Source organism: Lagenorhynchus albirostris, chromosome 6, assembly GCF_949774975.1.
Source record: "Lagenorhynchus albirostris chromosome 6, mLagAlb1.1, whole genome shotgun sequence".
Lineage (NCBI taxonomy): Eukaryota > Metazoa > Chordata > Mammalia > Artiodactyla > Delphinidae > Lagenorhynchus > Lagenorhynchus albirostris.
In genome coordinates, this window is record NC_083100.1 from 60,638,185 (window position 1) to 60,661,421 (window position 23,237).

At 40.0% G+C, this 23,237-nt stretch overlaps 1 protein-coding gene across 2 annotated transcripts in view; it reads left to right on the forward strand.

Moving 5' to 3' along the window:
• SLC25A12 (solute carrier family 25 member 12) overlaps positions 1 to 22,545 on the forward strand; it is a 90,684-nt gene extending 68,139 nt beyond the window's left edge. Inside the window, exons 13-18 of one of the 2 annotated variants that reach the window (XM_060152647.1) lie at positions 29 to 109; positions 15,649 to 15,789; positions 17,506 to 17,644; positions 20,199 to 20,357; positions 20,453 to 20,557; positions 21,852 to 22,545. In XM_060152647.1, coding sequence (XP_060008630.1) covers positions 29 to 109; positions 15,649 to 15,789; positions 17,506 to 17,644; positions 20,199 to 20,357; positions 20,453 to 20,557; positions 21,852 to 22,087 — 861 coding nt within the window. In that variant the 3' untranslated portion in view covers positions 22,088 to 22,545. The remainder of the gene's footprint in view (positions 1 to 28; positions 110 to 15,648; positions 15,790 to 17,505; positions 17,645 to 20,198; positions 20,358 to 20,452; positions 20,558 to 21,851) is intronic. The other variant, XM_060152648.1, reaches the window with a different exon arrangement.
• The last annotated feature ends 692 nt before the right edge of the window (positions 22,546 to 23,237 follow it).

A 23,237-nucleotide genomic window follows, 5' to 3' on the forward strand; every position in this document is an offset into this window, starting at 1 on the left:
GGTTAACTGATGTTGTCTTTCTAATTAGGTCAATGATTTTGTCCGGGACAAATTTACCAGGAGAGATGGCTCCATTCCACTTTTAGCAGAAGTCCTTGCTGGAGGTTGTGTAAGTATTAATACTGACGATTTCTCACGGCAAATATGTTCCTTAGGATTTTTGCACGCTGGATATACTATCTGAGTGACATGCCCCCTGAACTCAAGAGACTCTAAGCAGATTTTCTCAGTGATAATAAGGAATCATTTTTTAAATTTCATTGCATAATCTCACTGGTTTTGAGGCAGAAAAGAGGTAGTATTTTTGTAGAGGTAGTATTCTTAGAAGCTCCTAAAACATTACCTTTTACACTTTTTAGAGTTCTAATTCTGTTTCTTTTTAAATACCACAGAAAACAGAGTAGTGGGTAGAGTTACCCTATATTTATATTGACTGGAACTTTAAAATAAGTGTGAGGTGACTGATTAATTGGACCCTTGTATTTTAGGTGTAGGATTGAGTAAGCCATTGTGGTATAATTATAATTTTCCTCCTTTTAGGGACCAGAGCAAACAACCATAACTATGTTGAAGCTATTGACAATTCTGAACTTTAAAGAGATTCTGTCTTTAAAGTGTGAGCATGACATTGGATTTAGACCAATTCTCAAATCTAAGTTTTCAGCTCAACTCATCTTATTTGTGGGGTTCCTTTCACATTTGGTAGTACATGATTTTTTTAAAGATTTATTTAGTCCATTTTGTCCCTGAAACCCTTAATGGCTTCCAGTTGACTTGGCTGACAGTCTTGGCTAAACCCTCCTCAGTTGCTTGTGGAACCTGAGGTGATGAGGTCAGTGACCTTTGCAGCTTTTAATTCAGAGAAGATTCCCTGAGGGTCAGAGAGAGAGGGTGCTCTGGATTCTCCTTCATGATATTTGTCAGCCTGGCACATACCTGGGTCTTCATCTTTCTGCAACCAAAGTTCTTATGGAAGAGGTAGCTTGGCGCACTCCCTTTGTGTGAGTGTGCGTGCGCGCGCGCATGTGTACTTACGTGCATTTGCCGCTATACCTGCACACATGCCCAAGTGCATTCTCAGGGAGAAAACTCATGTCTTTGGCTAACTTTTTTCATGTAGGACAAATAATGGACGTAGACTAAGACCTTTGCTTAGTTCTTACTGTTGTTTCTCCTCTTTACCCCAATTAGATGCTGTAAGTGTTTCTCTTCTAATGAAAGAACCATTGCATATCATAAATATTCTTTTTCTCAGTGGTTTTAGTTTTAATTTGGTTAAGAAATTTCCTAACTCAGCTTTGCTGCAACACTGTGTACATTTGTCAGAAATCTTCCAAGTCATGCTCTCTGTGTTCCATGTAACTAATTATTTGTTTCCATTTGTAATATCCAGAGGTTTTTGCCCATGAACCTGACTTGTTCCCTTGTCTGACATGTGACCTAAGTGGTTAAATTATAATCAGATATTTGGTTCCTTTGTTCTTCCTAGGTATTGACCCTGTTTCTATTTTTGAACTTTGGGAATTTCTCTTGAAGTCTGGGGTGCCTCGAGGGTTGTGCTGACAGTCTGAATCTCTTCCTTAAGAGATTTATTTCTGGACGCTTTGACTCATTTCTGGACGCTTTGATGGATTGTCTAGCTGGAAATTGACAGTGTGAAAAATAGTCAGGTTGGACTATAGGAGGATGATTAGGTTGTATGCACTTCTTCACCACAAACACTTTCTGCTTCCCTGTTTCCTCTACATCTCTTCATTTCAGGGAGGAAAGAAAATGTATAATTATTGAGTTTCTACTGATGAATTCGATCACACTACAGTATAAATGACTGTTAAAGCACAATCTGCTACTTCTCCCAAAAGTCTATATATTTCAATAGAGAATAACCTTAAACAAAAAGGATGAGTCTCTGCTGATAGAATATCAGGCACTGTGGAATATAGGAATACTCTTTTTGCTGAATGAAACATGGTAAGCAGCCACCAGATAAACACTAGGAAGAGTGGCTGCCCGTGAGGCTGATCAGGAGAACCCAACCCTCAGGATCCTGGGTACGGGTGGTGATAGAATGTGGAGTGTCCTGTGGGTGTTTGGCTGAATGCTGTCAGTGCCACCAGGTGAGAGGAGTGCAGCTGTTCTTCCAAACATCACTCAATTTTAAAGATGTATTGGGTTGGCCAAAAAGTCCCTTCGGTTTTTAAGTAAAAATAAAAGACACGTTTTTCATTTTCACCAAGAACTTTATTGAACAATGAATTCACCCTTTTGTTCCACTACCTTCTGCCATTTTTCAGGCAACTTCATGGTTCCATCTTCCCAAAATTTTTTATCTTTTTGAGCAAAGAATTGTTCCAGGTGCCTTTTACAGTCTTACAGAGAATTGAAATTTTTTTCCATTAAGAGAATTTTATAAAGACCTAAATAAATGGAAATCTGAAGGTGCAATGTCTGGTGAATACGGCAGATGAATCAGAACTTCCTAGCCAAGCTGTACCAGTTTTTGCCTGGTCATCAAAGAAACATATGGTCTTGCGTTATCCTGTTGGAAGATTATGCCTTTTCTGTTGACTAATTCTAGATGTTTTTTGTCGAGTGCTGCTTTCAGTTGGTCTAATTGGGAGCAGTATTTGTTGGAATTAATCGTTTGGTTTTCCAGAAGGAGCTCATAATAGAGGACTCCCTTCCAATCCCACCATATACACAACATCACCTTCTTTGGATGAAGACTGGCCTTTGGTGTGACTGGTGGGTTCATTTCGCTTGCCCCACCATCTCTTGCATTCCACATTATTGTATAGTATCCACTTTTCATCACCCATCACAATTTGTGTTAAAAACGAACGTTTTTATTACATTTAAGTAGAGAACTGCATGCGGAAATACGGTCAAGAAGGTGTTTTCGCTTAACTTACGTGGAACCCAAACATCAAAGCGATTAACATAACCAAGCTGGTGCAAATGATTTTCAGCGCTTGATTTGGTTATTTTTAGTATGTCTGCTATCTCCTGCATGGCATAACGTTGATTGTTCTCAGTGTCTCGGTTTGATCTCTATCCACTTCAGCTGCTTAACCCGACCATGGAGCATCATCCAGAGAGAAATCTCCAGCACGAAACTTTGCAAACCACTTTTGACACGTTCAGTCAGTCACAGTACCTTCTCCATACACTGCACAAATCTTTTTTTGCTTTTCGGTTACGTTTTTACCTTTCTTGAAATAACAAAGCATAATAGGCCGAAAATGTTGCTTTTTTCCTTCCATCTTCAATATTAAAATGCCTACACAAAAATTCACCAATTTTGACAAGTCTTTTTTTAAATGCATGCTGATATGACAGCTGTCACATACAGTCTAACAAAATTATTTTGAATGAAGTTAAAGGCAACTAAGTGCTACTAGAGCCATCTTACGGAGAAAACTGAACAAACCTTTTTGCCAGCCCAATACCTAATATGTTGACCTAATGCAGATTAATTCAGAAGAAATGGCTCAAACTGAGCAGTTAGTATTGACTTTACAGCTTTTTTTTCCGTAGCAGAAGAATCAGCTAGGACTAGGGTCTTGAGTTCCCTACATATGGGAGGGAAATTCTACTGCTCTGAAAATGACTGTGCCGTCCTTTAGGAAAAATGATGTACACTAACTAGATCATTGAGGTGACCAAGAAATGAAAATATCCAGTCCTTAAGCATTATGTGTTTTTTTGTTGTTTGTTTTATTTTGTGATCTGTTTTTAAAAGTATGTGATATTAGATATATGCAAAAGAGAACACATTATATAAACAAAAAGTTATAATAAAATGAGCATCCATGAGCCTACCACTCCACTCAACTACAGTATTACTGTTATCATTGATGCTGGGTTTCGCTTTTACTGTAGCTCTAATCTGCTAGAACGCTAATGAGCATGTAGGGACTTTTCTTACTGGGCTGAACATTTTATAGGCATTCTGTCATTATTATTCCCAATTGGAGTTGAAGAAACTAAAACCTGAGAGACATCTAGCACTTAGTGAATGGCAAAGGTGAGAGTCAAACCACTTTTGTCTCCAAATCTCTATTAACTCATATTTGGTATGTTTTCATTCATTCTTTCTTCCATTTATTCATTCTCATCCAACAAGCTGTCAAGGCTGAGAAGGATTTAGAGTTTCTTCCTGTGCAAGGAACTAGACTTAGGAAATGTTTATATCTCATAGAAAAAGGGTAGTTCTGACCATTCTCACCAGACAAAACCTAATCTTATATCTAAACATATTCCACTGTGGTAATTTGAAAGTAGAATTCCTTATCGTGATTTGCTTCATTTGTACATGTCACCAAAGAAAATACGTGCTTATGATTATAATTCATTGTAATAATAGCTACCATTTCTTGAGCCTCTTGCACTGGACTGAACACTTTATAGGCATTATCTCATTATTCCCAGCTAGAGTCGAAGAAACTAAAAGCTCAGTGAAATCAAGCACTTAGTAAATGGAAAAATTGAGATTCAAACCACTTCTGTCTCTAATCTATATTCTTTCATACTTGGTTTATGTTTCCATTCGTTCAGTCTTTCATTCATTCTCTCATTCATCGAATGCTTGCTATGATTCAGGAAAAAATTTTAAAATAACAGCTTTATTGAGATAGAGTTCACATATCATACAATTCCCCACACTTAAAGTGTACAATTCAGCAGTTTTGAGTATATTCACAGAGCTGTGCAACTATCACCATAGTCAATTTTAGAACATTCTCATCCCCCAAAGAAACCTAGTACCCTTTAGCTATTGCCTTCCAATTTTCCTGCCCTCTCCCCATCAAGTCTTAGGCTACTACTCGTAAACTTCCTGTCCTTATAGATTCACCATTTCTGGACATTTCATATAAATGGAATCAAACAATATATGGCCTTTTGTGTCTGGCTTCTTTCACTTAGTGTAACGTTTCAAGGTTTATTCATGTTGTAGTATGTATCAGTATTTCAGGCCTTTTTTATTGCTGAATAATATTTCATTATACCGATAATACCACTTTTTTTAATCCATTCATCAGTTGTTGAACACGTGGGTTGTTTCCACCTTTTGGCTATTATGAATAATGCTGCTATGAACATTCATGTAAGAAGTTTTGTGGACATATGTTTTCATTTCTCTTGTGTTTATACCTAGGAGTGGAATTGGTGGGTCATATGGTAACCCTAACTAGTATTTTGAGGAACTGCCAGATTGTTTTCCAAAGTGGCTGCAGCATTTTACAATCCTACCAGCAATGTATGGGGGTTCTGATTTCTCCACATTCTTGCCAATACTTATTATTATCTGTCTTTTCGTTATAGCCATCCTAGTGGTATGAAATGGTATCTTACTGTGATCTAATGACTGACAGTGTTGAGCATCTTTTCATGAATGTACTGGCATTTGTTTATCTTTGGAGAACAATCTATTCAGAATATTTGCCCATGTTTTAGCTGGGTTGTTCGTTTTTTATTATTGAATTGTAAGAGTTCTATGTGTATTTAGGGAATTCTGTATACACACAAGAGTTCTGTATATATTTAGTGTACCCTACCAGATACATGATTTGCAAATATTTTTCACTTTCTTGACTGTGTCCTTTGAAGAACTGGACTTTGATTTTAATGAAGTCCAACTTATCTATATTTTCTCTTGTTGCTTGTGCTTTTTGTGTCTTATTTAAGAAGTCATTGCCTAATCCAAGATCATGAAGATTTATACCTCTATTTTCTTCTGAGGGTTTTATAGTTTTAGATCTTACATTTAGGTCTTTGATCTTTCACACAAATTTTTAACCTTAATTTTTTCTGGTGTTTTGCTTTGAGCAGAGATATTACCAAATGAAAGTTTTATTTTTCATTGTCAACATTTCGGTATATTTCCTCCTAATGCTTTTATAGACGTGCTTTTGTGCATGTACAGACATAAACACACACACATACACACACACACAGGCATGCACGCACATTATATATATTTTTTAACATCTTTATTGGAGTATAGTTGCTTTACAATGTTGTGTTAGTTTCTGCTGTATAACAAAGTGAATCAGCTATACGTATACATATATCCCCAAATCCCCTCCCTCTTGCGTCTCCCTCCCACTCTCCCTATCCCACCCCTCTAGGTGGTCACAAAACACTGAGCTGATCTGCCTGTGCTATGCAGCTGCTTCCCACTAGCTATCTGTTTTACATTTGGTAGTGTATATATGTCAGTGCTACTCTCTCACTTTGTCCCAGTTTACCCTTCCCCCTCCCTGTGTCCTCAAGTTCATTTTCTGCATCTGCGTCTTTATTCCTGTCCTGCCTCTACGTTCTTCAGAACCTTTTTTTTTAGATTCCATATATATGTGTTAGCATACGTTATTTGTTTTTCTCTTTCTGACTTAACTTCACTCTGTACGACAGACTCTAGGTCCATCCACCTCACTACAAATAACTCAATTTCGTTTCTTTTTATGACCGAGTAATATTCCATTGTATATATGTGCCACATCTTCCTTATCCATTCTTCTGTCGATGGACACTTAGGATGCTTCCATGTCCTGGCTATTGTAAATAGTGCTGCAATGAACATTGTGGTACATGTCTCTTTTTGAATTATGGTTTTCTCAGGGTATATACCCAGTAGTGGGATTGCTGGGTCATATGGTAGTTCTATTTTTAGTTTTCTAAGGAACCTTCCTACTGTTCTCCATAGTGGCTGTATCAATTTACATTCCCACCAGCAGTGCAAGAGGGTTCCCTTTTCTCCACACCGTCTCCAGCATTTATTGTTTGTAGATTTTTTGATGATGGCCATTCTGACTGGTGTGAGGTGATACCTCATTGTGGTTTTGATTTGCATTTCTCTAATGATTAGTGATGTTGAGCAACCTTTCACGCGTTTGTTGGCAACCTGTATGTCTTTTTTGGAGGAATGTCTATTTAGGTCTTCTGCCCATTTTTGGATTGGGTTGTTTGTTTTTTTGATATTGAGCTACGTGAGCTGCTTGTAAATTTTGGAGATTAATCCTTTGTCAGTTGCTTGGTTTGCAAATATTTTCTCCCATTCTGAGGGTTGTCTTTTCATCTCATTTATGGTTTCCTTTGCTGTGCAAAAGCTTTGAAGTTTCATTAGGTCCCATTTGTTTATTTTTGTTTTTATTTCCATTTCTCTAGGAGGTGGGTCAAAAAGGATCTTGCTGTGATTTATTTCATAGAGTGTTCTGCCTATGTTTTCCTCTAAGAGTTTGATAGTGTCTGGCCTTACATTTAGGTCTCTAATCCATTTTGAGTTTATTTTTGTGTATGGTGTTAGGAAATGTTCTAATTTCATTCTTTACATGTAGCTGTCCAGTTTTCCCGGCACCACTTACTGAAGAGGCTGTCTTTTCTCCATTGTATATTCTTTCCTCCTTTATCATAGATAAGGTGACCATATGATGCACATTCTTTTTTAAACCAGATGGAAGTTTTGTTGGCTCTGACTTCCTGATTAGAAATGCAAGCAGCTCGCACTTTCTAAGGGCAGCAGAAAATCACAGTGGAGCTTCTCACTTTGGAAATAGATATAACCTTTGGGAACAGAATTATAAACAGAGTGTGCGTTTTCAAATTTTAAATCTTCATTGGGAACATTAACCAAACGTATTTTATATCTATATTAAAATCTTCTCAAAAAAGACTTAATAGTTCAGAATTTATGATTTAGATGTGATACATTTTTTTGTTGTTGTTGTATCTATAACTCGAACTTTAGATTAAATCTCTCCACGCTTCTTTAGGTGGGGATGAGATGAGAGCCTATGCATATGGATACAGTTACTCAGTAAATATCTGTTATGGATGCTTATGAGTAATGTATGTGTAACAGTAGGTTTCAAATAATTTTTCTCATTGTTCTCACAGGTAAGCCGTTCTTGTCAGGCCATATGTTTTCATTTTTCTCTCAGAAAGTCTCCCTTTATATATGTATAAATGTATACATATATGTTACACATACATATATTACATGTCCATATCAGACATAAATATAATTGAGTGTTTAGGGCTTGCCTAGTGGCACAGTGGTTAAGAATCCACCTGCCAATGCAGGGGACACAGGTTTGAGTCCTGGTCCAGGAAGATCCCACATGCTGTGGAGCAACTAAGCCCGTGCGCCACAACTACTGAGCCTGTGCTCTAGAGCCCATGAGCTGAATCTACTGAAACCCCTGTGCTCTAGAGCCCGTGCTCCGCAACAAGAGAAGCCACCGCCATGAGAAGCCTGTGCACCGTAACGAAGAGTAGCCCCTGCTTGCCGCAACTAGAGAAAGCCCACGGGTAGCAACGAAGACCCAACACAGCCAAAGATAATAAATGAAAATAAATAAATTTATTAAATAAATATATATATATATAAAATTGAGTGTTTAATTATGGTATCTGTTGTGTGCAGGAATAATATCAATACTTCGTTGTCAACTTAGAATTTTTCCAATTACCTTAACATGCACTATTACCACCTCCTATAAAATGGGTAGATGAGAAACAGAAGGTCAGACAGGCTAACTCTCACCCCAAATCACACAGCTAATATATGCTGCAGTTTTCATGTACACCCAAATATTTTGATTTTAAAGAAAAGACCAACTCCTTTTGTTCTATGATGCTGTCTTAGGGAATCAAATCAAGGCCTTCTCCATGTGTCAAAGTAAATCTAGATGAGACCATTCAACTTTGTAGTGGCTTTTCTTTCTTTTTTTAAAATATTACATAGATATATATCATAGAAATTTAGCATATATCTGAATATATATACACATATATGTTATTTAGGTATAATTAATGTATTAAAAAAACTTAGCTGTCAGCTTAATGAGTTTTAATAATTGTATACATCCATGAAATCACCACTCAAGAGTGAGATAAAGAACATTTCACTCCAGAAAATTAATTCATGCCTCTTTCCAGTCAGTCATTCCTCCCCTCCCCCAGGCAGCCACCATTCTGATTTCTGTCAACAGTTTTGTTCCTTCTTGGATTTCATATCAACTACTCGCACGAAATGCATTCTTTTATGGTTGGCCTCTTTTGCTTAACAGAGTGTTTTCAAGAGTCATCCTTGTTATTGTGTGGGTATCAGTATTGGGTTTTTTGTTTGTTTTTGATTTTACTGAGTATTATTCCATGGTATGAATTAGCTACAATTTGCTTGTCCATTCTTCTATTGATGGACATTTGGGTTGTTTCCAGTTTTTATCTATTATAAATAAGGTTGTTATAAACATTCTTGTACAAATATTTTTGTCAACATATGTTTTCAGTTTTCTTGGGTGACTAAGAGTAGACTAGGGTAGATGTATGTTCAGTTTAAAAGAAACTGCCTGTTGGTTCTTTGAAGTGGGTGGACCATTTTACAGTCTCCTCAGCAGTGTACAAATATTCCAGTTACTCCACATCCTCAACAATGTTTGATATTTTTAGTCTTTTTGTTTTAGTCATTCTGCTTGGTGTGAAGTGATATCTTGCTGTGGTTTTAATTTGCATTTCCCTGATGACTAAAGATATTGAGCATCCTTTCATGTGTTTATTGGCTTTTTACATCTTTTTCAGTGAAGTATCTGTTCCAGTCTTCTGCCTATTTTTATTAGGTTATTCATATTTTGTTATTGATTTGTAGGAGTTCTTTATAAATCATGGATACAGTCCTTTGTCAGGTGTATGTGTTATGAATATTTTTCCCAGGCTGTGACTTGCCTATTAATTATCTTAATAGTCTCTGTGTTGGTTTTATAAAAGAAAAAGATGATATAGAGTTTTTTAGACACATTCATAAACCTAAGTGGGAAAAAATTTCATGTCTTTCTGAGTCAGCAAAGCAGGAAGTTCAAAAGTCTAAAGGGACTGACCTACATGTATTTTCTAATCATCTCTCTGGTTTTTATGTTGTTAAACTTAGCCAGAGCACTTACCTGACTGATCACATTACCTCTTTCAGGGAGTAGATACTTCTGAATGGATAAGTCATAAAACTCAAAATGTATTTATTGCTCAACAAAGGACTGATGTAACCCCATTATGCTGCAGGTGTTTTCAATCTGCGTAGCACTCTCACCTTAGGTTAGTGCACAAGAACTCTGTGAGGTTGTTGGAATCTCTGTTGTCATATTAGGAAACCAAGGAATGGAAAGGTTATGACCTATCTAAAGTTACAAAGTTAACGACCATATAGGTCAACAACCTTCCAAACCTGGAATCTTTCTACTCTTCTGTCTTTGGCCTATATGTGCACATGGGCACACACACACACACCCATACCCATGCCCGTATAGGTGCAGCAAGAGGTCCACTTGTTAGTTGGAGCATTTACTAATCCTGGGAGCCACAATTGGTAGCTAGCCAGCTCCCTAAGCCATGTCTTTCTTGGCAAGCTGAGCTTGCACATCTCTTTAAAGAGCTGTTTGGAAATAGTTTCTCCCACTCCCATCCCCAGGAACCAGTGTGGTCTTAACTTTATGCTTGCATACTTACATGAACACACATACATATGCACACACATTAAACGTCCATATATATTTATGTTATAGTTGCGTATCATCATGCTTTAACCTGAAATTTTATTTATCTTGGTGTCTATTATTTCAGATCACTAGCTTTAATTGGTTAGATTTTTTTGATGTTCATATATGTGTATGTTGGTAAGCCTTTTAAAAGTTTTGGATCCACAGATAACAAGTGCTAACTAGTTTTTAAAAATTCATTTAAAGTGTATGAATTACCAAGTTTACCATGGGGAAGAATATGAGAGAGAGGACCTAGTCTGTAAAAAGAGCCATTGTTTCTAAGGCCAGTTCTGTTTGTTATTTGTGGTGCTCGTGGGGGGTTTGTTTTTGAATAGTTAATACATTCATATGATTCAGAATTTAAAAGATATAACAGCATATGCTTTGCAAATTCTTTCTCCTAGCTATTTATTTCTCCTTCCAGGGGAGCAACCAATGTTTTCATCTCTAAAGCTATTCTGGTTTTGATAAACTTAGGTAAATTTTGATATATTTGTAACCAATGGGTACCTAATACTTTACGTTCTGTTTATGTCACTTGGCATGATTTATTACCTAATCTTATTGCCTTATTAAGAGCATATAATTATTTCTACTTCACTGTTTACTTATGGGCATTTAAAATTTTTTTTCTGTTTAATTTTATTGCTTTTTAAAATAGCAAACGTTAGCATATTTGTAAAACTACAGGTACTTTTTAAATTGAAAATTATATTTTTATTTCACAATTTAACATCTCTGAAATTCTGTATATTAAGTGATTATATTTACTGTAAGTGTTTTTTCCCTGTGGAAAGCTGTTATTAAATTCATGATATCACTTAATAATCAGTAGCATCTTAATATAGAGGAAAAATGATGTTTTCCTGGTGTTTGTTTCTCAGAGGGGAAAAAGTTAAGGATGTGATAACATCATAATCCTCATTCTTTGTCACTACATTTCTTATCAGAGTGATTGAATTAATTGCAAATCTTATTCCCCCTGCCCCCTGTTCCCAGTTTAATATGTATGAGAGTGGTTAACCTCAGCGTTTAAAAAAGGACAATCTGAGGGGCTTCCCTGGTGGCACAGTGGTTGAGAGTCCGCCTGCTGATTTAGGGGACACGGGTTCGTGCCCCGGTCCAGGAAGATCCCACATGCCACGGAGCGGCTGGACCCATGAGCAACGGCCGCTGAGCCTGCGCGTCTGGAGCCTGTGCTCCGCAACGGAGGCCCACACGCCACCAAAAAAAAAAAAAAAAAAAAAAAAAAAAGGACAATCTGTATTTGCCTTGTATGTTTTCCTTCAAGTGTTATAAAATATCCAAAGTTTTAGACAAATTAGATAGCAATCTTTATTACTCAGTGTTTCTGTATTACTGAAGTCAGGTTCAGCTGCTCGCCTCTTGAAAGCCAGTACTTGAGAGGCAAGTGTTGGTTGGAAAAGGAAAGTTTGCTTTAGGAGCCTGGCAGTCTGGGCAGAAGGCGGACTCGTGTCCAAAAACCAACTTCAAAGATTCTGCTCAACCGTGAAAGTTTTTAAAGGGTGAATCATTTGGGGAGGGGGGTCAGAGTCTTCCTTATCTTCCACTGTGTACCTTTCTTCTGATTGGTTGGTGGTGAGATAACCAGGCAGTGTTCCAGGAATCCTGTGCTCAACCTGAAGTTACTGTCCTCCACTTGGGTAGGGGCCTTAGTTCCTGCAGAAGAACTCAAAGGTATTTTGTTACGTATATTCCTTGAGGAGGCACCAGGACCCCGCCCCATGGCTGCAGTATTGTTTCTTGATTGCTCCTGCTTTGTTTCTGGGTTCCCTCCCTTCCCTGAAAAGCGACTGTTTGAATCTGCCCTTTGGAACTAAGGGAAGGTCAAGGAGGCTGAATGAAGTCTATTTCCTACAAACTAGAAACGGGGGACCCAGAAAGGATTTTTACCTAGGAGTGCCCCATGGGGTCTTGTTCCATTTCATCTGGAATAATATTTGTCTACATATTCCCAGGTCTATCATAAAGTTCTTAAAAATGATTATTAATTTTTAAAGCATATACAGACTATGAAATTGGTAGAAATTTTCTCCTTCAGTCATAGTAGAGTACGTACATAGGTGTGAAACAAACTCACGGTGTGTGCCTTGATCATAGTGTCATTGTTTCATTGTTTACACACTCATTTGTCATATTTCATATATATATATATATATATATATATATATATATATATGTTTAGTTTTGTGGTTGTTTCCAGTGCGTTGCTGGGACTTAGTATATGTGCTGGGTAACAGATCTTCAAAGCGTGCAGTGGTTAATGTGTTTGTGTGTTCTTCTTTTCGTTGTGTACTGTTCTAATTGAAAGCCTATTACATGTACCCGTGGAAAGAAATTTGAAGAGTTGTTAAAGAAATACAAACCTCAGTAACCTGGCAGTTATTTCCAGAAGGGTCTGTGAGAGAGCGAGGAGGAGGGAGCTGTGGCGGGGGGGGAGCACTAGTTGGAGTATTCCTGCTCTGCAGGATGTTATAATTTACTAATGGTTAAAAACATGAAAGAACCTTGTATTTATTTAAACATAACGTTCATGTTTAATGAGTAGCGCCCAGGGGTTGACATCATCTGGTGGTGGCAAATTTGGGGGATTATAATAAAAATTGGTTCTTTTTTTAATTTAATCTGCTTTAGTTTAGAACGTAAAGCGCATTTCCCCAAAGATAGCCTTTGCAACAATTATTTAAACAAGAGATTTCAGGGAAGTAGTAAACTTTTTCGATTGGTTTGGTCTTTAATGCTAGCTACGGGGAGCAATTACTTGGATTATCATTTTGACATAATTTTTCACCCAGCAATCCTTTTGAAAGTATTGTTTGCTTCGATTGAAACATTGAAATACTTCCTCCTGCCCGCAGTGCCCTAGATTAAAAGAGAGAGAAACACAGGCAAACCAACATGTAAAATTGGGTCAGTCGTCATTCAGGGGCCTGTGTGCCAGTGGTCTGGATTGTGTAGAGTTGGGAGTCGCAGGAAGTCCACAGAGAGACAGCAAATTGCTGCACCCTCTGTGCTTGGTGGACAAAAAGAGGATTAGGGCCCTGAGGAATCCAAGACAGTAAGCGTCTCACAAAGAGGAAAGGAATCTTGTGTCACTGTTGGCAGTTGTGGATGTTGATAGGAATAAGGGATCAGGATTGGAACAAGAGTATTTAGTTGGTTTATAGCCCCTGGCCAGTTAGGAGAATGGGCTGGGACTTGTTGCTCCCCCTTGGAAAAGGTCTGGGAGGGCTGTGGGTTTTAGAAAAAATGAACGGGAGTGTGGGTGAAGGTAGAGTACTGAGGTGGCATTGAATGTTGCTGGTGAGTATTTTTTGTTTTATAACTTATTTTAATTTTTACTTTTTTTTTTTTTTTTTTGGCGGTACGCGGGCCCCTCACTGTTGTGGCCTCTCCCGTTGCGGAGCACAGGCGCTGGATGCACAGGCTCAGCGGCCATGGCTCACGGGCCCAGCCGCTCTGCGGTATGTGGGATCTTCCCGGACCAGGGCACGAACCCACGTCCCCTGAATCAGCAGGCGGAGTCTCAACCACTGCGCCACCAGGGAAGCCCCATTGTTTTAATTTTTATAAATTTATTTTATTTATTTTTGGCTGTGTTGGGTTTTCATTGCCACACACGGGCTTTCTCTAGTTGCGGTGAGCACGGGCTGCTCTTCGTTGTGGTGCACGGGCTTCTCATTGCGGTGGCTTCTCTTGTTGCGGAGCACGAGCTTTAGGCGCACGGGCTTTAGTAGTTGTGGCACGCAGGCTCAGTAGTTGTGGCTCGTGGTCTCTAGAGCGCAGGCTCAGTAGTTGTGGCGCACGGGCTCAGTTGCTCCGCGGCATGTAGGATCTTCCTGGACCAGGGCTCGAACCCGTGTCCCCTGCATTGGCAGGTGGATTCTTAACCACTCCGCCACCAGGGAAGCCCCTGCTTGTGAGTTCTATGGGTGTTGTTTGTAGTCCACCCATACCTGTGGAATTAGAATCACCAGTGAGGTACCCGTTTCCTGTTTCACATGTGACATGCTATTACAGTGAAGTTATGATTATATAATGTATTATGATTATACGAATGTGGTTCTGATTATATAATGTAAACAGCTACACTTGAGATGAAGATGTGGAAATGAGATTTTTTTCACTTCATGAATGGAGATGTATATATATATTTTTAAATTTTTATTTATTTTTATATATCCATATGTACACACATACACATAAACACTTTTTTTCTTTCTCACAGAAACCAAAAAAGGAGTTGGTAGCAGTTTTGTTAAACATTTCCCCCCCACCACTAGTTAACAGATTTCAGGTGCAAATACACTTTCATTAGCCAAATTCAAATATCTCTGTCAGTCACCCACCACTAGAGAGTGTGGAGTGTGGCTTTGATTTGCCCCCTCGTTTTCATGGTAACTAGATGTTCCATTTTCCAGCTCTGTCTTTGAACAGTGTTTCTGGTTTGGTCTTGAAATGATACTGCAATTGTCCTTTCAAATTATCTTATTTTGTGTGGGTGTAGTTGTAGATCTGTCTCAGAGTTTTGTTCAGGATAGTACATTTTAGAATTTGAACTAGAGGAGACTTTCCCCTTTGACTTAAGCCACGTCTGTGGGGCAGAAACACCTCTGTGTTGATTGCTCTGCAGTCCAGTGAAGCAGAAGCAGGTGGTTGAGCTAAGGAGAATGCTTGCTAAGAAGAGGAAAGAAACTTGTAGATCCGAATTTTAGCTCCAGCATGGTAAAAGATACCCATCAATCTTCTACCATCTCTTTCCCTTTCATTGGCTCTCGTGCTGCCACATCTGGCTTCACTTTTGTTTTCCAAATGAGTTTATTAGTTTTGCCATTTTGCATATGGCTGGGTTAACCCTGGAAAGACTGCTGTGGGAAACACTCTTGACATTTCAAATAGAAACAAAGCTTGAGACAGAGTTTCGGGCCATCCCTGTGAGCCCCTCCAGCATAGGCCAAAGCATCGGACTCTCATTCCCCCGTGAAGAGGGAAGCGTAAAGTGGTACAATGTGGAGGCATCTCCGGATTTTTCTTGCCTGTACTTCCGGTGGGGCTGATTTGGAAATCTGCTCTATCTCTCCTTTCTTGCCTGCAGGCTGGTGGCTCTCAGGTCATCTTTACTAACCCTCTGGAGATAGTCAAGATTCGCCTGCAGGTAGCTGGAGAGATCACCACAGGACCCAGGGTCAGTGCCCTGAATGTGCTCCGGGACCTGGGACTCTTTGGTCTGTATAAGGTGAGTAGATTCCCTTGGGTTATCTCAGTAGAGAGGTTGTAATGTACTCAATAGAAATGTGAAAAAATGTGGAACCAGACTTCTCACCTGCCAAATGGAAAAGGAATCTTGTCCAGCAGGGTGGTCCCTGGAGTAGAAAATCAAACAAAAAGGAAAAACCAGGACACTTCTATTAGAGGCATTGGGATATACAAACACGCTCTCCTGTTGTCATCTTCAGGCCTTTATGAAGCTGCCAGCAGGGAGGCCAGCCCTCTGAGTTATCTCTATTGTTATCTTCCCAGTAGGAGCTTCTCTTTGTCTTAATAATTTGACTACAGTGAAACAGTAGTAGAGTTTGGTAGGATTCAGGTCTTTAAGAAGTTAAGTGGTGGGATTTGTCAATAATGAATTCCATTTAAAAACACAAAACCAAACCAAACCAGGGTGTACTGTACTTTAGCAAAACGCCAGTCAACAGATTCCTTCCCCACAGGTGTACTTACTCCCATCATTACACATCAGATGTAATGGAGCAGAAGCTATTATTTTTCTTAAACAAGGAAGAATATTTCTTTCTATTCTTTTGCCTGGTATAAAGGGGGTATACGTAAATTTAGCTTTTATAGACAACTGTGTTTCCACAGCATCTGATTTATTTATAGATCCATCACAGTAGAAATGTGTAAATCGGCTTCTGTAGCTACAAATTGGAAATTAGAAATTCTCTAGATTAGAATCACACAGCTACAAGGCTCTTAGGAGACCAGTAAACCAATGATGCCTATCCTGAGAGAGTTTTGTACATATTCCCTCCCCTCTGCCCCCAGCTTCCATCCTTTTTGGAATTCCCTTTGAGAGCTGATTTTATTAAAGTTGTTTCTCTCTGTATCATCTTTCAGAGAGTCCCAGGAATTTCTTTTTTTTAATGTTTGAGTTTGTCTTTTAAAAACAGAGCCATTGGGGAAACAGGTACCAAAGATGGAGTTTTTGCCTGGCTAGCTAAAGCCTGGGGAGTAGAATAGTGGGGTTGAGGAAGGTGTTCATTGCAACCTCAGTCACTGAGACAAGCTGTACCTGGCTGGATTTCTACTCCCAGGGAAATTTCCTGCTAAAATATTTTGTCTGGGTTTCCCCCGTCCTCTGCTATTTAGGACATGGGGAATGAGGAGGGAAGATTGGTGGTTTCTTTTTCCCCTTCCCTAAAATAGTCACTTTCCTTTTCCACTGCTCCTGTCCATAGCTTCTTACCTGGTACTTCAGGGACTCAAAGCTGAGGTGGGTTGAATTGGTAATTTGTTAGTTTTGGGGGCTGCCTTTGCTGGTTGCTTTGAAATCAAGCTATTAATATTGGGTTTCTAAGTCTGTTCCCACCCACACGCCCTCCCCCTGGCACTCACCAAAGCCAAACAGAACAAGCAGCCTAGAGATTTGAGCATTGAATTTTTATTAACCTTAAAATCTGAATCTATACTGGAAATGCCAGAAAATGCTTAGTTGTCAGAATACCATCATTACCCAGTTAACTAACTCTAGGACTCCTGGGTCCACCAGTGTTTCTCAAACTTTGAGCCGTGTCTCTCTACTTCCCTGTGCCCGGCTGGTTCTCCCATTTCCCTTCCACATCAGTCCCAAAGCTGTTTGAGGGACATCTCAGGCTTGTCACCCTGGATCCCTGGTGGGCATTCACACCTTGTTTACACAACTGTTTTGCACTGTTTCCTCACTGTGTGACAGGGTGCCAAAGCGTGCTTCCTCCGAGACATTCCCTTCTCTGCAATCTATTTTCCTGTTTATGCTCACTGCAAACTACTTCTGGCTGATGAACACGGACACGTGGGAGGTATATATCTCCTTACAGCTGGAGCCATGGCAGGTAACTACAATATTTTTTTTAAACCAAAGGAGTCCCCGCCTCCCCCTACATTCTCTTTAAGAAGTACAGAATCTGTATGTGCTTTCCCCCTTTATTTCTGGAAAGGTTATTGTTTGTATCTGACTTAGTTTAAATATGATCCCTTTTTCTCCTTTGCGTGGTGTGCTGTAATTCTGATGAGAGTTAATTTCATTTGCATAATGTGGATAAACAGCTTAATGCAGCTTAGCAACTTAGAGCCAAATTAGCTCTGCCCATCTCAATTGGGCTTTCATCAGTAACGTGTTCCTTAGCCTCCTCTACCCCTGAAACCTTGGGTGTAGCGAAGCTAAGCATTAAGGTGGAAAAATTCTTCATCAAACCAGTTGCTTTGTTGTACCTGATGCACAGGTCTAAGCATACTCTCACTTTCTAATTCTGTATATTGGAATCAACACGATTTGGCTCAAAATCGAGTTTGCTTCAGGAAGCTGTTCCTGTTCCTTCTGCCATCGTCCTCATCAGACCAAAGTGAGCCGTACTTCCCCAGCACACACTTGCACTCCGTTGGCATCTCTTCTCTGTCGCTTAACACTTTTTGTCTTTTATTAATGGTTGTTTGCATAAGTTTTACCCCCTGTACTGGACTGGAAGCTCCTTGAGGGCAGGGGTTTCATTCTGTTCATCCTTGCCTTCCCTACGTGGCCAACATAGTAATAATAGGAGCTCAGTAAATGTTAACGGAACGAATGAAAATCCTCATCTGGTCTAAGATACCGGATTTAAGCACAGAAGAGATTCCATCTGAAAGAGGAGCCCAACAAGTGCAGGAAGGTACTAAGACACTTCCTCCTGATCTCATGCTCCAGCCTTCCTCTTGAGCTGTGAGGGAGCTGACTCGGGATAGAAGGGGAGGACCAGGCGTCCTTTGTTGCACCAGCCCTCAGATGTGACAGAAGAAGGAAAGGGCGCATGTGTGCTCCCCGTTACAGCTGGTCAGGGAGAGAAACGGGCAAGGTGAATGAGCACAAACCCAGGGCTGTCCCCAGGTGCTTAGGGTGGCTCTTACCACTTGGCTCCTGGCACTGCTGTGTGGCTCACTGGGCACCTTCTCCTCTGGTTTGCTGGCTAAGCACAGCAGGATAGCCCGAGCACTCCCTGGAGTGTGGTGTGTGGCAGGAGCCCTTGCTTCCAGGGGTGTCGGGTGGGCATGTTACTCTTCTCATCCACAATGATAGGGAATGACTTGTGATGATCAAGAAACTCTCCCAGGGAGCCTTGAGCTCTTATTTGGGACAGTCACTTGCAGTTATAATTTGAAAGCCAGTAAAGCTGCCTGCTCAGTCTTGGCACCGAGTGTTCATCCAGTTCCTTTTGGGTGTTCACCAAAGCCTCCCCATTTTAAGTGCGGGCCAGCAAATCTTCCCCCCAGTCTTTTCTCTCTGCTGTCCAGGCAGCAGCAAAGAACAGTCTTATCATGGACAGGCGTTTTGCCAGTGGGTGACGGAACCAAGTAAACATTTTCATGGAACTGTCAGCACCAGCTTCTTGCCCACAGACATTCGATGTCAGTTTTCAGAATGAGAGATGAATTGTTCTAATTTTTACCTGTAAAGCTTTGCTGGCAGGCACTGAGAACATTCAGAATTCAGAACATTCCAAAGGCGGCAGTTTACCTAGTTCTGTCTGAACAATGTAGAGGGCTCTGCGGGGGGATGTTTGGCTCGTCTCTAACAGAACCCCCCCCCCCCCAGAGTCACGGCCCCATCTGCCTAGTGACCATTCGGTGATATTCAGGCCAAACTGAATTTCTTCCCCCTGAGGAAGATTATCTTGCTCCTTTGTTCCCTGTTTTGTTTTATAAGTGAAAGGTGTGGTTGTGAAATCCATCTCGTGTGTCCTGCTGCTGCTGAATCTTAACATGGCCCCGGGGAGCTGGGGCACAGGGGACGGATGACAAGGCCTTTTCATGATCAGTTCCCTTACGTTCCTTAACTGCCTGCCTGGCCTCCTCTGCTTCAGTTGTAATGACTTCTGTCATGTAAGCATGTCTGAAAGGGGCACAGTCAGCTCTCAAGTTAGCCCCTCAAACGGGTGAGTGGATATATGAGTGTTGATAGTCACCTTGCACAGTAAGGTGACAGGAATCAGCAAAAAACACTACAGCTTGGTATCAGATATATTTAGCAGCTCATTAAATTGGCATTATCCTCATTTTTTCTGTTATATATGAAAATACTGTATCTTATTTAAGAAAAGAAAGGAGGTAAAATAATTGAAACCTAAAGAACACTTGGGGATTGTCCTAGTAATGTTGCTGCATTTTTTTCCTCTCACAATTCTTCGGGATCATGCAATATAGAGTGATTTTCCTAATTCAGAAAGAAAAAAAAAGAGCTTTGCCCTGACCCCATTGAAGCAGCTAATAGGCTTATAGATCCTTTTTCCATTAGCACCCAGGTATCTATTTAAGAAGCTTCTAGTTAAAGCTGCTAATTGTACTGTTAGTTTTAGCAGTATGTCTCTCCTTTGTTAAGGCACTTTGGATGAATTAAATGTGCCTTTCTCCCGAAAGGTGTGCCTGCCGCTTCTCTGGTGACCCCTGCTGATGTCATCAAGACAAGACTGCAGGTGGCCGCCCGCGCTGGCCAAACGACCTACAGTGGTGTCATCGACTGTTTCAGGAAGATACTCCGGGAAGAAGGGCCCTCTGCATTTTGGAAAGGGACCGCAGGTAGGGGCTGAGGCCATGTGGAAAGGCTGGCATTGGGGTCCTGGTCCCATTACTGGTTGTCTTTGCCGTAGTCATCCTGCTGTTAACTGCCCCAGTCTTTCTCTTTCAGCTCGAGTGTTTCGATCCTCTCCCCAGTTTGGTGTTACTTTGGTCACCTATGAACTTCTCCAGCGGTGGTTTTACATTGATTTTGGAGGCCTGTAAGTGCAGCTTTTCAACTCCCTTATAAAGAAAGCACCAAAACCCAAAACAGGTCTTTGTTCAGCCTACTAAGGCAGCTTTGGAACAGAAACTGACAGGACAGAGGATCCTGCAGGACCAACACATTTAAAACAGACAGTGGACTTGAGAAGCTTCAGTGTCGGAGGAGTAAGACCTTGGCAGGGTGACATCATACAAGTATTAAGCAGTTACTTGGGGAAAGTTTAGGGAGGCAGCAAATTAAAATGTAACGTGAATAACTGTCTTCTACGTGTAGGCAGATACTGAGCTTCATGGATTTAGCTTCTTATTTGGATTTTATTATATATGGCCTTTTCTCCAGAAGTAATATAAATTTGTATTAGTTACACTTTTGTAAACTTTCTAAGACTCAGTCAAGCCCTTTCACACCCCCAAGATTTCATGATTCACCATAATTTATTCTTAGATAGGTATAGACATTCTCAGAACTGATTTACTGCCAAAAAAAAAAATTCAAAGAGAGGTTATGCCCATGGACAAAATCACTGGTGACATTTAGGCCAGAAATCGGGCCTTTTGAAGCTTAGTACTTGAAGCTTGTGCTGTGGACAAGAGGAATCACTTGAATTTGCTGGCGAAGGTTTTACCCAAAGGAAGCAATTACCAGCTTTTCAGCAGAAGATCAAATTCTGTATCTGAGCCTTTTCCTCATAAACCTGTGAACCCCTTTCCTGCTCAGAAGCCAAGTAGGGAATTAGCTGTTGAACCAAGAAGTAGAGGGACTTAACACAAAGAAAGTAAGAACAGCAGTCTCACAATTTCAGGCTTTTCTATACTTTTACATCCTGGAAAAGTAAGAATTATATCTATTTCTCTTTAAGTAATTTTAGTAATAACCTTCGTGAGTCTCTTACCTTAAAAGTTAGCTTTTAAAGTTATGTCAAAATGAAAGATGTAAATTTTCTATGATTAATTTATGCTTAGTGTAAAAAAATTGGGAAAACAAAATAGAAAAGAGAAAATCATCCGTATTCCTACTTCGCAGAGTGGTGATATTTGAGTGTATTTTTTCTGGCCTCTTTTCTGTGGATCTATATATGTATATGAAATTGAAGCCATTTCTCTTAATCAAATATGTGAATGTGTTGCTTTCAAAGTAGCTATAAATAATGACTAATGCAGCATAAATGACAAGGAACTCATTGGACAGACATTCTTCTTTGAGGCACGTGGGTCAGATTGAAAGTGTTCAGTAGTTTTCCATCTTTATCAGTCTCGAGCCCACTAACCATTGGCTTTCCCTATCAACAGCAAACCCTCTGGCTCAGAACCAACACCTAAGTCGCGCATCGCAGACCTTCCTCCTGCCAATCCTGACCACATCGGCGGATACAGACTCGCCACAGCCACTTTTGCTGGCATCGAAAACAAGTTTGGCCTTTATCTCCCCAAATTTAAACCTCCTAGTGTTGCTGTGGCTCAGCCAAAGGTGGCGGCGGCAGCTCAGTGATGAGACAACCATCGAGTGCGGCAAAATGGCGCCCTAGAGAGAGAGGCCTAGGAGAGCAGCCCCGTAACGCATCCAGTCAGCTGCATGGTGCTGACTGAGCTGAGGGGTCAAACTATTCTTTCTATATGACATATACATATATTTGTTTATAAACTAATCATTTGCCCAGGAAAAAAAAAATACAACGCAGTTTGAACCTTTAGTTTTATGTGTTGAAACGTTTTCTAAGCCTTGGCATGAGTTACTGTCCTAGACTGCTTCGCACAGCTTGCACTTCTAGTGACTGTACATATTGTACATCTTTGTACAGAGACATCTTGGCACCTCATCCCGACAAATCACATTTATAGAATGTAATGCAGTTCTGAGTGGCTTGAAATGTACAGAATGTTTTGAAAGCGCTTTATTAAGAATTACACAAAAATAAATGTATTAAAATTAAATTCATTCTCTTATTGGTGACTTACGGAAATAAAGCATTCAGTATTGGATGTATTTAATTCCTAGCTTGTTTTCCCTTCTGGAATAAAAAGGTATTTGCTGATAAGAGGCATAATGAGACAAAGTGCTGAGACCGTTGAAGAAGAGACCCTTTGGAACAGATGCATGCCAGTGGATGCCGGAGGACCAGGTTAATGACTTGTGTGTGTACTGATAGGTTTCTATTTATATTTCACGTGTGTATAGATTCTCCTCTGTTCATCAATCAAAAGGCATTTCCTAGACAGCTCCTCTCCTGCCAGTGTGCATATGGAAACAGGGATGTCTCCAGCATTACTGGCTTCGTTTTGCCTTCCTCTGACACAGCAAGGCAAGGGCCTAGCTTTCAAAAGAGTAAAGAATACTTTGGCAATTTTCATTCATATGGCTATGATTCCAATCAAAAATAAAATGCACACCAAAATGTATGCATGGAGTTGGATTTTCCTTCATAAAGGTACCGATAGTACTTTTTATTTTGATTCACTACCGATTCCCAATAACTAATGATCAGGTTTCCCTCTTTCCCACTTTTATAGGAAATCATTTGATTTGGAAAGGGCTGTGGTGGAGTGAAAGGAGTGCAGAAGAAAGAGAAAAGCTGTATCTCATAATTTGGTGGGGTCTAGGCTCTTCATTATGAATCCAAATACAAACTTATTCCAAAAGTCACTCACCAAGGGTGTGATTGCTAATTTAGATCTAAA